General features: G+C 32.2%; 1 protein-coding gene across 1 annotated transcript; it reads left to right on the forward strand.

Moving 5' to 3' along the window:
• Nucleotides 1-989: 989 nt before the first annotated feature.
• Nucleotides 990-2,535, forward strand: LOC131610462 (uncharacterized). The gene is made up of 3 exons (XM_058882420.1): nt 990-1,151; nt 1,318-1,392; nt 2,178-2,535. Exons 1-3 carry the CDS (start codon nt 1,026-1,028, stop codon nt 2,337-2,339), a joined length of 363 nt encoding a protein of 120 aa, XP_058738403.1. The 5' UTR covers nt 990-1,025; the 3' UTR covers nt 2,340-2,535.
• Nucleotides 2,536-17,001: the final 14,466 nt, after the last annotated feature.

Consider the following 17,001-nt stretch of genomic DNA (forward strand, 5'->3'; position numbering starts at 1 on the left):
TATGTCTCGGTTTTCAACCATTACACTTTTAATAAAACCAGAAAATCATATCATAGTCAAACAAGTCAAAACCAGATGATAGACATGGAAAATTAAACAGTTTTAAATGTGTAGAGACATTACGGAAATGCATCTCCGTAAATTGAGAAAATTAAAATTTGAAAAATTCCAGAGATACATCTCTATAAACCAAAAACACGAAAAAATGACATTGTCTTTTTCCTTAATCTTCAGACAATGTGAATGCATGTTTCAATAAACTACCCATTACAAATGTAACTACATCCTAAAGTACTTAAAAAAATCTACTAACTAACGCATTAATCAAATATAAAATAAAGGAAGTAGAAGAAACTTAACAAATATGAATAATTGAGAGCACTTAAATGAAGTGAAGCATATGCCTTTGGATTGAATGAAACGAGGTAGAAGTAGTGTTCTAACTTGAAAAATGATCTAGTTGAAATTTTCTATCGAACTCTTTTGGTGTTTTAAAATTTTAACAAATAAAAAAAGAATGAGAAGTTCTAACGCGAGATATATCAATTAAAATTCGTTCAGAGATATATCTTTATAAAATTCATTGACGTTTACAATCAAAGTAATTACAAAAAATACACTTACAAAGTCACTTAACATAATATATCTTACAACAAAATTTTGAAAAAACTAAGAATAACTCATTTATAAAGTATTGAGGTGTGTATTCAAAAATACGTTTGAAAATGCATATATAAATTTGAGAGCCGTTTATAATATTTTACTAGCATGCGCCAGCACACCCACAGGGTGTACAAAGTAAGTCCCTTCTTTTATATTTTTAAATTTATTTTTTCAATATCCTTTAATAAAAAATAATTTTGAGTTTATTTTTTTCAAATCCTTTAATAAATAATAATTTTGAATTTATTTTTTCAATATCCTTTAATAAAAAATAATTTTGAGTTTATTTTTCTTTGAACTGTATGAAGTTTGGGACGCGGTGAGAATAAGAATTTTTTTTTTTTTTTGTGGTATTGTGGAAGATGAGTGATTTCGTGTACAGAATCAGCGTAGCTACAGAGTGGGAGGAATTGCAGAGAAATGGTTCCACTTTCGGTAGGGAACTTGACAAGTCTTCTCGATTCATCCATCTTAGCAAACTCCATCAGGTTAATTTCATGTTTTTCATGCATTTCGATTTCACTTCACTCTTTTGCCTCATTCATTTCAGTTTCTAAGCTGTGAATTCGAAATTCTATTGATTCGTTGAGATTCTGGATTGTGAATTTCTTCAGTCATTTTTGAGTTTTGAATGCTGATATGATAATATTGCAGGTTCGGTCAACACTGGATCGTTTTTTCTTGAATTGTAAAGACGAACTCTACCTGCTTCAGATTGATGCTAGCAAGGTTTTGCAATTATTTTCCTATGCTTTTGTGATTTTTTTTTTTGTGTTAGTGATTTTATTTATTGCATTACTGTTTATACCTTATTAACGGTAGTGATGACTGATGACTGATGAAGATCATTAGAAAAGTATCATTCAATGAAAATCTGAAGGAAAATGGAACTCTGTTTCAATTCAATTGGTCATATGAGAATTCACTAGATTATAATCTCAGCAACTTGGGGCCGGTTTGGATAAACAACTTATTCGCAGCTTATAGCATAAGTGCGGATCGAAACAAGTGTTTATGAATAAGCTCCCATAAGCTATTTTTATAACAAAAGATAAAATAAACTTAAATTGTTTTTATATATGTTATATTGTTTTCGTTAGCCATCTTAAAGAATTTATTCAAAACAATTTATGAAAAATGTCATAAGTTGTTTTGGTTAAGTCTTCCCAACAGTGTAACAAAATTTATGGTAGTAGATAAGCTCAAATAAGTCCATCCAAACAGGTCCTTAATGGAGAAACAATTCTAACAATCTATGACAGAAAAACTGATTACAGTTGGAAAACTGTTTTGATTCTCTTGAAGTGTACATTTTCTTGGCTGTCACTTGCTACAAGAATCTGATCTGATTACCATTGGAAAATTGAGGTTTTTCGATGAAAATACTTTCATTAATTATTCAATGAAATAGAATCAAATAAATAAACAAAAGCATTGCTATTTATTATGAGGTCACTCTAATGTCTTGCTAATAGTAAAGTAATGTTTTCTCTTCTGCTGTGATATTTCCCCAGCTTGGCGATGGTTTGGTGTATGAAATTGTGGATGGTTCAAATAGCTTCCCTCATTTTTATGGGCCATCTCGAAGCTTCATCCCTCTTCCTCTAGATGCGGTCACAAAAGCGGAGAAGCTATCTCTCTCAAATGGTCGGTTGAGCTGTAGTTTACTTGATTAAGTATTCTGTTGATTAAGTATTCTTGTTATCTCCTATACTTCTTTGTAATGTGTGTGTGGAGGGCCGAGTATCTCTGTAACGGCAAACAATGATCATCCTTTCTTAATGAAGGAGATGGAATGTTGAGTTGTTGACATGCTACTGTAGGAATTTGATGTAGCTTCTCAACCAATGATTATGCTGTAACATTTTTACATATCTCAAATTCTCAATCAACATGTAACTGTTGTTTATAACGTTTTCTCCATAACAACTTCCCCTGCTTGCAAAAATGAAGATTTTGATCCCAAAACCATACAATATATGGCACTTTGAATGATAGGGTGAAATAATACCTGGGTACTGGGATATCCTGTCACTATGGTTGCCATCACACGAGCATTCCTCCAGTGGGAGTTTATTTATTAAATTGTTAGCACTTTGAACCAAGATTCCCTGTTCACCCGCTCTACAAGAGTAGCCTGTCGTGTAGCAGACCTAGTGCAGCTGTCTCTGTTCGACACGTTCGGGAAAATGAAAAGTGGAAATCACCAGGTTTCTATTCTTTTTCTTAGTCTTTATAGTGATCTTTTCATCTAAAACTGTTTCAGGCTACTGTTTTTCAAGCATCATGTACTATCTCCTTGGTTTGCTTGATTGGAAAAAACACTATCACTGCAATTACACAGAAAATGATGTTAACCTCGAGAGATTTATTTTTCGTTGTAGAGTTTTTTGATGTAAAATACTTGTCACGTGCTAGTAGTTAATAACAACGTGTAAGCATCGCATCATCTTCACTAAGGATTAGTTAATAGATATATAAAATTGAGATAATATAATTAGCAAGTTTCTGAATTTCAAAAATTGATTTGAAAAGGACTTAAAGTAGGTTTTCTTGTTATTAGGATGATAGCAGTGTATTGGTTTAGATATGTTTGTGTTCTCTTAAAAATTGGCCAATTTAGATTTTGGACATCTTAAAATTTATATGTAACTTTAGTTTCTGCAAAATACAAAAACTGTGTAGTATTTTAGTTCTTGGGGAGGGTCTAAAAATCAAGACATTTGAGATATGTAAAAGTCAAAGACAAATTTGGTGATAAAGGTTTTAGAATATAAATATGGTGAGGATTTTTTATATTTGACAGACTAAAATGGTGATTATTTTTAAAAAATTCACGATTTCCACTATTAAAACTCAAAACACATCGAATCGTTAGTATTTATTAAGAAGAGTAGCTTAGGTTGTGTAAAACTAAAATAGTCTTTGAGAATTTATTTGCTAGGGGGCGAAAAATCCCAATAATTTAACACATTCATGATTTGAACTAGGTTGCAGAACAACAAAATAAATTCTCACCAAATAGTAAGGAAGAAGTTGAAAAACCAAGTAAGAATTTTTTTTTACCTTACGAAAAGGAGGGTAGCAGTAAGCTATGGAGTTTTTCAAAAGTTATTGCCTTCTATCATGAATGTGTAACACGACTACATGTACAAAGTAAGACATAACAGAAAGAGAGAAATACATAGCAGTATATGCAAATAGAGACATAATGGAGGCCCAACAGCAAGCCCATCAGATAACTTTGAGTTTCTATTGAGTAATCCTAACTTTTTCTTAGTAGAGTAGTAAAACTTAAGAGGGTGGCAGGAGTAATAGAAACTAAGAGTAGTAGAGAACATCACAGAAAGAGAGAAAGAGAGCGAAAACGAGGGAAAATGTAATCTCTATATATTTTGTATATTTCATCAAATGTGAGTTAGTTACATAATATAATGCTGAGGAATGAGTATTTATACCCAATCTAAACTGATTTAGAGTGGGTTAGAACTATGTTGACTCAGCACAATTAGTTACAAAGACTACTTGTTTGACTATCCGATGAAGATTAGAAAACTCACTTTTTGACCTCATATTTTGAATCTAATTTACATAGTCAAGATCATGAGCCGTCGAATCACGAACTATTAGTCTTGATTGCTTGATTTTGGCTAATGCAAGATCTCCTAATTATCTGATCAAGATTAAACAACTCACTTTTTGACCTCATATTTTGAATCTGATTTACATGGTCATGTCAGGAGCCGTCGTATCATGATCTATTAGTCTTGGTTGCTTGATTGTGGTTAATGTATGATCTCCTAAATATCGCATCAAGATTAGACAACTAATCTTTTGAATCAAATTGACATAGTCAAATCATGAACCGTCGAATCATCATCTAATAGCCTTGATTGCTTGATTGTGGCTAATGCATGATCTGTTAACGGAAGGGGATCTGAATCCAAGGGGCAGTGGATGGTGATTGGGTCATAATCGTAACGGGGTGCCATAGGTGAGGGAAGAAGGTAGCATTTATTTATTCTTATAAGCTTATTAATTAATAATATTAAATCTCTGAATGATTTAAAACCATACGATGTAAAAAAAATTAAAAAGCTCAACCATACAGGCGCCGAACCAAATTTTTTTAGTGGTTTGATTATTACTTAGTTGTTCCTTTTGTTGCAGAAGATTCTTTCTATTTTTTTACTAGTAACTAATTTAGCTATCTGCTTTGTAATTTGAAAAATCACAGAACTACTTTTCTCTAGATTCTAGAATTTGACAGAATAATAAAATAGATCCAACTTTATGAGGCTTATATTTTGCAGCTTTCCTCCATATGGTCATGTGAGTGATCTGCTTCATTACATTTCAATGGAATCTTAGACAGTTATTGACCCTTTATGTCATTTTAAAGTAAATACATTTCTTCACAAAGAAGCATCAACACTTCACATGGGATCAAGAAACAGATGCAGATCTTTGTGATATCATATTAATATATTATTGATTCTTAATTTATACATCTAACATTTGACCTTGAATAGGTCATATGTAACCTCACACACAGTAAGTCAATGTATGCAATATGCATGCCAGCACATAGCTGCTATTTGTCTGCAGGTTTTATCACCCAACATTGTAGGGTATAGACATGAAAGTTAAGATATGTCAAACAAACAAGTATCTACAATGTGTCATAAGGAGTATCTCAATGGTATGAGTTGGAACATTGGAGAAATTTGATATGGACTCCTAATTCGGCTGATTAGGATTAGTTATGTTAATTTTTTTTTTTTTGGCTTTTCACTACCGGTATAGTCTAGTTTGGGGGTTAGTTAGGACATCAAGTAGTTTCAACCCCTTCCGATCGCATTTGCGAGAGATCGAACCATGGTGAGTAATTAAATTTGCCGATCCAGAATAATTAAATTTTGTTCTAAATTAAATCTCATCTTAACTAATCAACCATTAATGTTCACTTTTAAAAAAGTTATTGTCAATTAATTTTAAAAGTTGTGGATTTGGTCAATGCTCAATAGCAAGTTCTGCTTTGATGAGTTTTAGCTCTCCTTGTAGGCTAATAATTTTGTCTGTTGTTTTGAGTGGAGAATCATATCAACATGAATGAGGCCAAAATCAATTGCATTGATGGTTCAAATCAATGCACTAGAAGGGAAAGAAAGTTACTGTGCGTGTGAAGTGCCCTTATCGGCACTACCTTAGTTCATGGAAGGAATATTGATTTGCTACTTCTCAATGTGAATTCTCTTTTCCCTACATAATCATTAGTGGCACTTTTCTCTTTATTACTTGCAATTTAAGCCACGCAAACCGTTGCTAAAGCACTTTCATGTGCTAATGATTAATTACTAGTGTTTTTTTACCACAATTTTTTTTGGAGGAGCTTGATTTATTTATTCAATTTGAGATTTATTTTGGTTCACAATTGCTAGCCAATCTAATCACCACTGATCATCAGAAAGGTAAAATAAATTCATGTATATTCGAATATCCATTTTGTCCACATATCACTTACTAGTATAGTTGACTCATGCCGGTAGCATGATTATAAATTTCCGTGTGCAACTTAACTGTGGGCCACAAACTCCATTTTTGAGTAAATCATAAGAGGGTTGCTCATAAGAAGGGTTTACTCATTGCACTCTTAATATTACTTTCAAAATCGAATTTCTGAAAATCTCCCTTCTGGATTTTGAAATTTGACGCACCACATAGTTCAAGTTCATCTGAAACGCATCTAATGCATAAATAACATTGTTTGAATTTCAAAATTCAAATTTTATCTAAATTTTTAAATTCTAAATTCAAATTTTATCTAAATTTTAAAATTCTAATGCATCACATATTATAAGAGAGTTCAAATTCACCTAAAGCAGACTTTAAACCCTATTTATGCAATGAGTGCCCCTAGATTTTGAAATCAAAATAGTATGAGAGATGTATTTTCAAAAATTTAAGAATTTAAGGGTTATATTAAGAGTGCAATGAACAACGCCTAATCATTATAATTGGGACCGTATTAGTCATGCACTTTTTCATTATGGATCATACTAATAAGTTGAGAGTGATTTTTTGTCATAAATGTTTAAAGATTAATTTTTTTTTTAAATTTTATAAATTTTTAAAATTAAAATCAAATTTAACTTTGAGTTATGAAATTTTCAAAAATTAAAATAATTTTCAAATATATTAGTAGACACGTACTACTTAGGTATACTAAATGCTTATCATCTTAAATTAAATTGTAGTCTAATTCTGTGTATGTTTCACGAAATCAAAACTTATATATAATTTCAAGACAATCCAATTTTTATTGTTTAATTTAGAAATAATTTCACGAGATTATAAAAAATTATGAAAAGTTATTTTTTCTTGAATTTTTATATTAAAAATCATTATTTTCAATATGTAAGCTATATATATTTTTTATTTATATATTTTCCTGATTTTTAAACTTGAAACAAACATTCCTTCCAATTGAACCGACACTACTCTCTATCTCAAGTTCTTATATGCATTTTATTTATCCATTTTGTTTGGACTCAGATTTAGTGTTACAAGAAATAACATAATCAATAACTTCCACTTTTACTCATAAGACAAAAAAAGTGTCAATGAAACTTCATTATCAACACATATAGTATTACATTTTTTAGAGGTTATAATATCTAGTAACCTGTTTTTAAACTATCAAGATTAAAAGATAAGAAAGGATAAATTTATACTTTCAACATTAAGGTGAGGCACATAAATTAAGAAAGGATAGTATACCCCATCTACCCAATCATTGTCTGCATACAATGCATAAGCCAAGCATAAAAAGGAATATAGTGAGCACTAACCAACCTTTTGCTTGCAATTGGTCAAAGTTTTAACATGTTTATAAATTTTCTAGTTTTTTTAGACGCATGCTATGTATTGTTCATTCATCAATTCTTTCTTGAGTTTTGTCCCAATTTCTATTAGTATTTTTATATCTTTCTTTTATTTAATAATATTTTTAGTGTGATAATTGATATATGACTACTCAGAGATGCCAATATAATTAAAATGTCTTAGTTTGTTACGTGTCTCTTCTATACTTTCTATTTTAGAAATAGTAGAATGTTCAAGTAACATGCAGCAAGCCAACCTGGCTCTGCAAGGAAGGACTTAAAACAAGTCCAAAACTCAACTAAGCTGCCATTCGTGTGGATACCCCACCTAAGATGGTTCATAGTACAATTCATTCCAAAAATTAGACCCAAGGAAAGGAAACAATAGTAAAACGTCATCTATCCGAATTAAACCGTCTCAATTTATCTTAAAATTAAGTTAAAACCGTACAAATTGTTAGAAGACTTTTTATTTTTTATCAAATTATTTTTTAAATAGTCAAATTTTATATTTTTTAAATTTATTTTTAGTAATTTTTCTTTTTAGTTTGATAATATGTCAATTTTTCTTCTATTTATTTGCTATTTAATTCGGTTTTAAAAATTATTTGTGCAGTATAAATTCAGTTCACTAATAAAATATAATAATTTTATTAATTTAACTTTAATTTAATTCAATTTTTGTTTTGGTTCGGTTCGGTGATTTCTCTAAAGGTCCTAATTACGAATGTAAACGGATCAGAAAAAATCAATTAAATCAATAATTCAAACCAAATTAAATCGATTGTTTTTAGTTTGGTTCAAAAATCGAACCATATCAATAAAAATCGATGTGGATTGGTTCGATTTTCGTTGTTAATTTTTAGGAACTAATGAACTGAATCAATGAAATATAATTATGCTCTAAATCTTTTATTCCACCAATCATTAAGTCCAAATTTTATATCGGTCCAACAACTCTCCGTCTTTGTTTAAACTTCATTCCTTTCAGCAAAACACACCTCTAAAATCAAACTCCAAAACATACAAAGTAGAAACCATAAGTCACAAAAACTTGCTTGAACTGTTGCTCTTGCTGCTCGTCATAATTGTTGCTCTCTATACCACTGTTCTGATATGTTATGGCCGTCTTCTTCGTGTTCAAGTTTTCTTTGTTAATTTTCCTATTTTGTTTTTATTTTTTTTTCTTCTTCTTCTCAAAAAAAAAAAAAACTTCTAGTCTTGTTACATAATAATATTTATGTGTGTTTGAGGTGTGAAAGATGATAATTTATGTGTTTTTTTTTTTAATTCTATTTGTTAAGCTTTCGAATCCCATCTCAAATTTTTATTGCAAAGTATAAAGTTTTATATTTGATAGTGAAATTATTTCTTGATGCAATGAAAATCATATAACTGTTTGGTATGGATTAAGAGCAACTTGTATTTGTTTGAAAAATAGAACATGAAATAAATTATATGAAATGTATTATTTTAAGCAATAATACGATAGTAGAGAATACATTGATAAATATAATATTTAGAAAAAACATCATAAACCGATCAACTGAACCAAACCAAACCGACTAGTTTGGTTCGGTTTCATTTTTGAAAACTTTTAAAAATTGAACTAAATCAAACCGATGAAGATATCATTGATTCATACTTTCTTTTGATAAAAGACCGGTCCAAATCGATCCGATTATACCTCATTCCTAATCTTACCAACAAAAATTTCAAAGCTTGGCTTGTTTGACTAATGAGAGATTAATTCAAAAAGTTATTTGGTTATTTGTATTTTTTGGGTATAATTTGTCTCTAACCATTCTCGAAAATAGAGCAAATAGTATTTAGCATATAGTTGAAAATGACTTTTTGTTGAAAGTTTTTCTTTCGGTTCATTTTCGGAGCAATGTGGTCCATGAGGAGTAGAGTAAGACACTTCTTGATGACAACATGAATCCACAAGGCACATACATAACTAATGCTATCAAAATAAGAATAATTTGACACATAACTATATGATTATATGATCCTCACTTTCTCAATTCTAGACAGCTAAAAAGACATGAAAAAATTGCTTTAAAAAAAGTTTCTTAATAAATAACAAATTGAAAACTCAAAAATAAAGATGTAAAGTGAATAAAACCATTACATAGTTGAATGGACCTACCAACCACTATGTCAATGGTTATGAACTTAACAATAAAAAGGGTGATATCCCTTTATTAGCAGGTGTTTTATGTATCTTAATTGCCTTTCAAATCTTCAATCATGACTAAGAATAATGTTTTGTGCTCGACAAAATCATTCCAAGTCTAGCAACATTTTTAATGGAGGAAAACTACTTTGAATAACAAGTTTTGGGTTCATATGAACGAACCTTCCCTGAATACCTTGTTAGGTATGAAAATGAAATGATAATGGAATGCGATTTATCATCTTTAATCATAGAGATGAGCTTTAAAGTGTAGAAATACAATTTGTTTAAGGAATATATGTACTATTGTGGAGGAAAATAATATATGGGCTTACATTTTTATATTTTTATATTTTTTAAAGGCAAATAAAGGTATATTTATTTTTACAATTAAGAACTCACTTAGGTACCATGAGTAATCGAACTAGAATTCAGCAATAAATAAAGGAAATAAAGTTCAAATAAAAGAAATAAAGTTCATCACAGTCTAATAAAAAATAAATACTAAACAAAAAGAGAAGAAAAAAAAACTTTTCTAATATAGCATAGATTAGAATTCAGCTCAAAAGAATCACCATAAACAAAAAGCACCTTCGAGGATATCATTACGAATTCTCCACCACCAAGGTCAAAGTTACTCACTCTTCTATTGACTCAGACAAAAAGTGTATAGTTCTCAAGTCATGTTGAGAATGTACAAGAGTTTCTCAATACCTATCAAAATATCATTTTTAAACAAGAAAAATGTTGTTATCTTCCACATCCTTCACACTGATATAGAAACTGAAAAAAATGATATTTTGAAATTTCCAAATTAACCAAACAACTATGTGACATACCATTACCAAACCACCTAAGGTCTACCTCTCAACGATATGAAGACTAAAAAAAATAGAACTAAGATCCCTTAAAAGAATAAAACACAACCACACTCATCTAAAGATGTCATACCAAACAGACGTTGTCAAATCACATGTCACAAACAAATGAGTAACTGACTATGTCTCCCTATACACATCACATTAGATACAAAACACTCTTAGGATCCACAAACATTCTACGCATAAACATATTATCTCTATTAGGAACCATCTCTTGAAGAAGTTGACATGAGAAAACAACCATTTTAAACCCAAATACACCAGATAAGACCAAGAATTTAATTCTCTGGAATGACCACAGGGACACTAGACATATCATGCTCAAAGAGACTAAAGTAAGCTGAGGAGACAGAAAAACACCCTCATTTGAGAGAATTAGGGATGGAAAATGGGCATGCCCGTCCCATTTAGACTCGTCCTGCAAAAGCCCGCAAAAATGAGACAGAGCAGGATTTTTTAATGGTGCGGACATAAAAATTTTCCATGTCCCGCAAAAAAATCAGTGCGGGAAAGGACGGGCCCGCGAGCATTGCACTTTTTTAACCTAAAAATTAATAATTTTCATGTTAAAGCCAGCGCCCGCAAAAGCCTGCAAAAATGGGGTGGGACGGAGAATGCACATTAAAGGGTGTGGGCTTAAAATCTTTGCCCGCCACGCAAAAAATATGAGCAAAACGGGCATGTTCGATAGGTCGGGTCTGTTTTGCCACCCCTAAAGAGAATCCACTACTAGAAGTGGCAAAACGGGTCATAGTGCGTCGGGCCGACCCGCACACCTGCCATGGGGGGTTGGATTGGAATTTTGGGCCCTCTGCTGTTAGCTAAAGTTTTCGACGTCATGTTATAATAATAAAGAGGAGAAAATATCTTTAGAGATATTGTGAGCTTTTCGACGAGAAAAGTTTATTGAAGAAGTTCAGCCGAAGCCACCTCTGCACAAAAGGAATATGTTGGATGAGATTTAGAAATATTTTCGAAGTGTTAAATGAGTTCGACGTAATAGCATATGACATTCGACGAAGGTCTGAATTTGAATAAGGAATAATTGAATTTCGTCCTTATCCAATTTCAACAGAAGACATGCGCGTAGAGCTTTAGGGTGAAAGAAAGACATACCGAATATTTGTTTACCAGGACCTTGTTCTAGGATCAATATAGTTGATCATGTGAGTAACCTAAAAATATTTGTTTTGGAGGATCTTGTTTACCAAATTTCAAGGTAAACAGCTGCCTACTAAAGTTCGCCCCGCCAAAATTTGCTCCATCAAACCCTGTTGCCCGTCAAAACCTGTCCCGTCTATTCGTTCAGATTGTCCCGCCTTAAACTCACTTTTTTTTAGTTAATTTTAATAACTCCAATTTTTAATAGTTTTATTTGTTAAAAATATGTTTTATAAAAAATAATTTTAAAAAAAATCTATTAATTTATTCAAAATCCGAAAGAATTCAAAGCAGAGAATTCTTTATAAAAAATTAAGTAAGCTTTATTTAAAGAATCAAAGCAGGAGTATATCCGATTATCATGTCATTACTAAATGTTTAGAATTTTTCTTCACCCACCTCCTAACCTTCTTGCCAACCCTTGGTGAATTTACCACAATACCCCTTGTTTCGGAAGTTCATTTCCGAAACTGTACTTTTTTTCTTAAAAAAGGTGTTTTCGGAAATGTATCTCCGAAAACGTGTTTTTTTTAATATAAAATATTGATTTCGGAGATGCATCTCCGAAATAAAGTTACATTTTCAGAAAATGTGGTGTTTCGGAAGTTCATTTCCGAACACACCCCCCTTGGAGAATTCGGAAATGAACCTCCGAAAATATGTCTGGACAGAATAAAATGAAAAACAACAACAATTCGCTTTATTTAATCGGGTGAATATTACAACGATAATATTACATAAAATTAAAGTTACATATTGTTGAACACGGGTAGGTGGGGATGAGAGAGTGGTGGGGAGAAAAAAAGGCTTCCAAATTTCAAAAGGTGTACTACTGTAAGTAACAAATGACGGAGGAGGTGTAACCGGGGCCGGAACATATGACGGAGGAGGTGGATGTCCGGAGGAAGAAGAACCGGAGGTACGTCCACCGCGAGACAAAGGAGCCAATCAATGTAAGCTATAATTTATCATTATCATCAGGGGACGTCATTACAAAAAATTGGGAAAAAAATCTTATTATTTTTAATCTTGATTTTTTAGAAATGACGTCCCCAGATGATAATGATAAACTATAGCTTACAATGATTGGCTCCTTTGTCTCGCGGTGGACGTACCTCCGGTTCTTCTTCCTCCGAACATCCACCTCCTCCGTCATATGTTCCGACCCCGGTTACACCTCCTCCGTCATTTGTTACTTACAGTAGTACGTATTTTTATTAACATGATAAATCCAATACAAAAACATTGTGCGATACAATCCGAAATCCGAACAAAACAAAACAAAACACGTCAAACAAAACAAAAACATGTTATTCTGCCCGACGAGCGTTACAAAATACACATCAAACAAAATAAAAACACGTTATTCTTCTCGACGAGCGAACTCCTCCGAATGAAGATAATTATACCAATCTTCATCCCACTCAGTATCAGAACCATCAGCGTTGATCACGCCTGAAGGCTGAGCCTGCGCGTCCGAGCCATGGACTCCCAGGGGACGAGAAGCAGAACCAGTCGAAAGCTTCTTCTTCTCCTTCACCTCCTTCACCTCCTTCACCTCTTTCACCTCCTTCTTTGAAGAACCCTTTCTTCCCTTAGCGCCCTCTTTAGAAGACGCAGTCCTGCGTGCTTGTTGGTTGTCTGACATGTTCCTGTAAACAGTTGAAATCGATTAATATGCGAGACAAAATAAAAAACAAAAAAATTTGAACTTCTGATACAATTCGGAAGTTCATTTCCGAAAACTGGGAGGGAGGTGTTTTCGGAAATGAACTTCCGAAACACCCCTGCGATGCACTTTTCTGCAACTTCCATGGCAGACCCCTAAACCAAACTTCAAACCAAATCAAAATGCTTCTAAACAACCTAAATACTACTAACAACCTAACCATATATCATTTATGCAATTAAAACCCTAAATAACATGCATTTCAATAATAGATCTAAAAATTTCAAAACTTACAAAGTGTTAGGATTGAGGGCTTTTGAATGTTGTTTAGCAGTGTGATTGGAGCCTTGATGCACCTTTGGAATTCTGTTTGCACAAATTTTCGCCTTTGCCACTTTTTGTTTTGATTTAGGGTAAATGATTGGGGGAGGGGGAGTGTTTTGATAAATCTGCAGAAATCGCAGTATTTCGGAAGTTCACTTCCGAAATAATGTTTTCGAAAATGAACTTCCGAAATAAGTCAATTTTTTCAAAAAAACACGCTTTCGGAAATGAACTTCCGAAGCAGGGGTATTTTGGTATTTTCGCTGGGGTGACCCCATAGAGAGGTGGCCAAAGAAATTTTCAATGTTTATTATTGCTTCTATTATATGTGGATGTGAAAACCTTAAAAACATTTCTTTTTAATTTTTTTTAGTTTCTTTTTCAAAACTTAAATAAATGGGATTTAGAAAGGGAAAAAAACTGAGTATAGTACTTTCACTTTTAAGCACCAAAACATATAGAAAAATTAGTTGGTATCTTAAGTTTTGTTGAATATAGATAACATATAAACAAATAATTTAATAAAACTTTAAAATAGGAAAGTTATCGTACAAATAAAACATGATTTTTATATTGGCAAGTAGCAAATCACCGGCTTAAAGCATCTGTCTTTAAAAATTGTCGTTATGTAAAGTGAATCATGCATCTGCATGAGTCTATTCATAACATATAGATACACACCAATAAAACATATAGCTACACCACTATGCTTCTATTAATTAAGACTTCCATGGTCCCATAACTTGGCATGATGCGACATTCTATACATAAAATATTTTTTTGCTTTTTTTTCAACGTACACATGTTACTTACTATATATTAGTATTTTGTTCAAAATTCAAAGTATACACCGCTTTTGTTTTTTATATGCAATCTTGTTATCTATTAATTGTGAATTATAAATCTCACATTTAATATAAAATTAAAAGTTGGACAACTAATAAGTAAAATGATATATATAATGTTTTAAAAGTTTAAGTAAAATAATATATAATGTTTTAAAAGTTTAAGTGAAAATGTCACGTTTAAATTCATTTGTGTCTTATTTTAATTAAATGTGATCATTTATATCAATATTATAGATGTTTAATTCAAACTCATTATATTGACCTCTAATTTAAACTCATTTTGAGATTAGTCGTACTATTTAAACTCATTTGTATGGTTGTTCTTAGTGATAATCCACATATTTTTAGGTGTGTGAGAGTTGCCTTAATAACATTTTTAAGATACTTTCTTATTTTAGCAATATTTGGGCCACTCTGACAGACAGACATAACCTGACAAATTTTCACACTTTATCTGAGATGCTTCAAGATTCTTTGCTAGATTGCTTCTGATCATATTAGCACTTTCACCTTAAGTCTTCTTTTGTTGACGAGGCATGATATATTTTGGTTGGAACACCATCATCAAGGTGGAAAACTATTGCCACTGACTTTAATTGTATTATCAAAACTTTAATACAGGAATTTTAACATGTAATTAATACAGGAATGACATTTAAAGAGTCCATTCACAAAGGAAATATTATTATCTGATTGTATTCCTTACAGGAGGGTCAAGTGTCTTATACATAGACAGTTGGGCCAGAAAACTAAATACACACTATATTAACCCAAGCCCAAATAAAGAAGATATTTTTATGTATCTAATAGCCCCCCATAAGCTTGGGGGTAAATAGAGTGAACACCAAGCTTAGACAAGTTAATATTGAAAGGTTGAAGATTTAAGGGCTTGATGAAGATGTCTGCAACCCGTTGAGAGGAAGCAATTGGAAGGAGATGGAATAGCCCAAGCTGTAATTTCTCGTGAATAATATGGTAGTCTAAGTCAATGTGTTTAGTTCGTTCATGAAACAAAGAATTCGTGGCGATATGGCGTGCTAAAGCATTGTTACAATAGAGAAGAGATGGTTCAATGAAGGAAACCTGTAATGCCTTTAAGATGTTGGTTAACCATTAAAGCTCGCAAATTGTGGGTGCTATGGAACGATATTCACCTTCGATGGAGCTTCGTGGAATAGTTGGTTGCTTCTTTGATTTCCACGAGATGAAAGAGTCTCCCAAGTATATACAGTAGCATGTGATGGACTTGCGAGTATGAGAATAGGTTTACCAGTCAGAGTCAGAAAAACTTTGTGCTGTAATGGTGAAGTAGAAGGAAAAAGGAGTCCTTGAGCTAGAGAATTTTTTAGTTAAAGGAGAACGCGGATGAAAGCTTGATGATGTAGGTTAGTTGGGTGACTCATGTGTTGACTAAGTTGTTGAACAAAATAGGACAAGCCTGGGCGAGTGTTGAGTAAGTAGATTAATTATCCAACGAGGCAGCGGTATGGAGTAGGATCCTCTAGAGGTTTTCATGCGTTGGTGATTAGTCTTGTGTCATGAGTCATTGTAGCTGTATCAAGTTTACCGCCCAAAAGACCAGCATTAGAGAGGATGTCGATAGCATATTTACGCTGATAAAGGTTGATCCTTGAATTGGTACTTGCCACCTCTAATCCAAGAAAGTACTTTAAATGTCCAAGATTAGGGATGTCAATGAGGGAAGGAATTGTTTGGAGGGTGCTTCCTCGCTCCCTGCCCCCAAATTTATTCCCCTTCCCCAATCCCCACCACAGGGGAATATTTTCCTCCATCCCCATCCCCACAGATCCCCACGGAGATCCAGAGAGATCGAATCTTAACAAAAATTGTATACTTTCCGATCAAAACTATGAATATTTTGTTATTTATTTTCTTTTAAAATAAAAACACATATATTTTGCATCTTTCTTTTTATAAAAATAAAAATACATCTATGAAAAACACATTTATTATGTGTGAGTGTGAAAAATTCATAACTACTAATTTATTAATTGAATGAAAAACATGTTACTAATGGAAGTAAAGTGAATTTGAAGAGTAATTACCATAATCATAATGAACAAAAGAGAGTGGTTGTTGTGATGATGATGAGAATAGATGAGATGGTGAATGGAGGAGACAAAGATAATTGAGAAAAGAAAAAGAGAAGACAATGCACTTTTCTAATACATTAATATTTTGTTTGTAAAATTATATAATTATATATTACATAAAATATAAAAATTAAATAATATGGTCGGAGTCGGGGAATCCACGGGTCGAATGGTACTTTCTCAATCCCCATCCCAAAGTGTCATTGAGGGAATTTTTCCCTCCATCCCCACGGGGGAAAAAGATCCCCAACTTCGATTCTCCAAACAGATAATCCCCA

Source organism: Vicia villosa, linkage group LG6 (assembly GCF_029867415.1).
Source record: "Vicia villosa cultivar HV-30 ecotype Madison, WI linkage group LG6, Vvil1.0, whole genome shotgun sequence".
Classification (NCBI taxonomy): Eukaryota; Viridiplantae; Streptophyta; class Magnoliopsida; order Fabales; family Fabaceae; genus Vicia; species Vicia villosa.

What these genes read in the sequence shown, in the direction of transcription:
- LOC131610462 (XM_058882420.1), top strand. Translation starts at nt 1,026, where the DNA reads ATGAGTGATTTCGTGTACAGAATCAGCGTAGCTACAGAGTGGGAGGAA. An exon ending in ATCTTAGCAAACTCCATCAG is followed by an intron (nt 1,152 to 1,317) that starts GTTAATTTCATG and finishes ATAATATTGCAG; the next exon opens with GTTCGGTCAACACTGGATCG. An exon ending in TTCAGATTGATGCTAGCAAG is followed by an intron (nt 1,393 to 2,177) that starts GTTTTGCAATTA and finishes ATATTTCCCCAG; the next exon opens with CTTGGCGATGGTTTGGTGTA.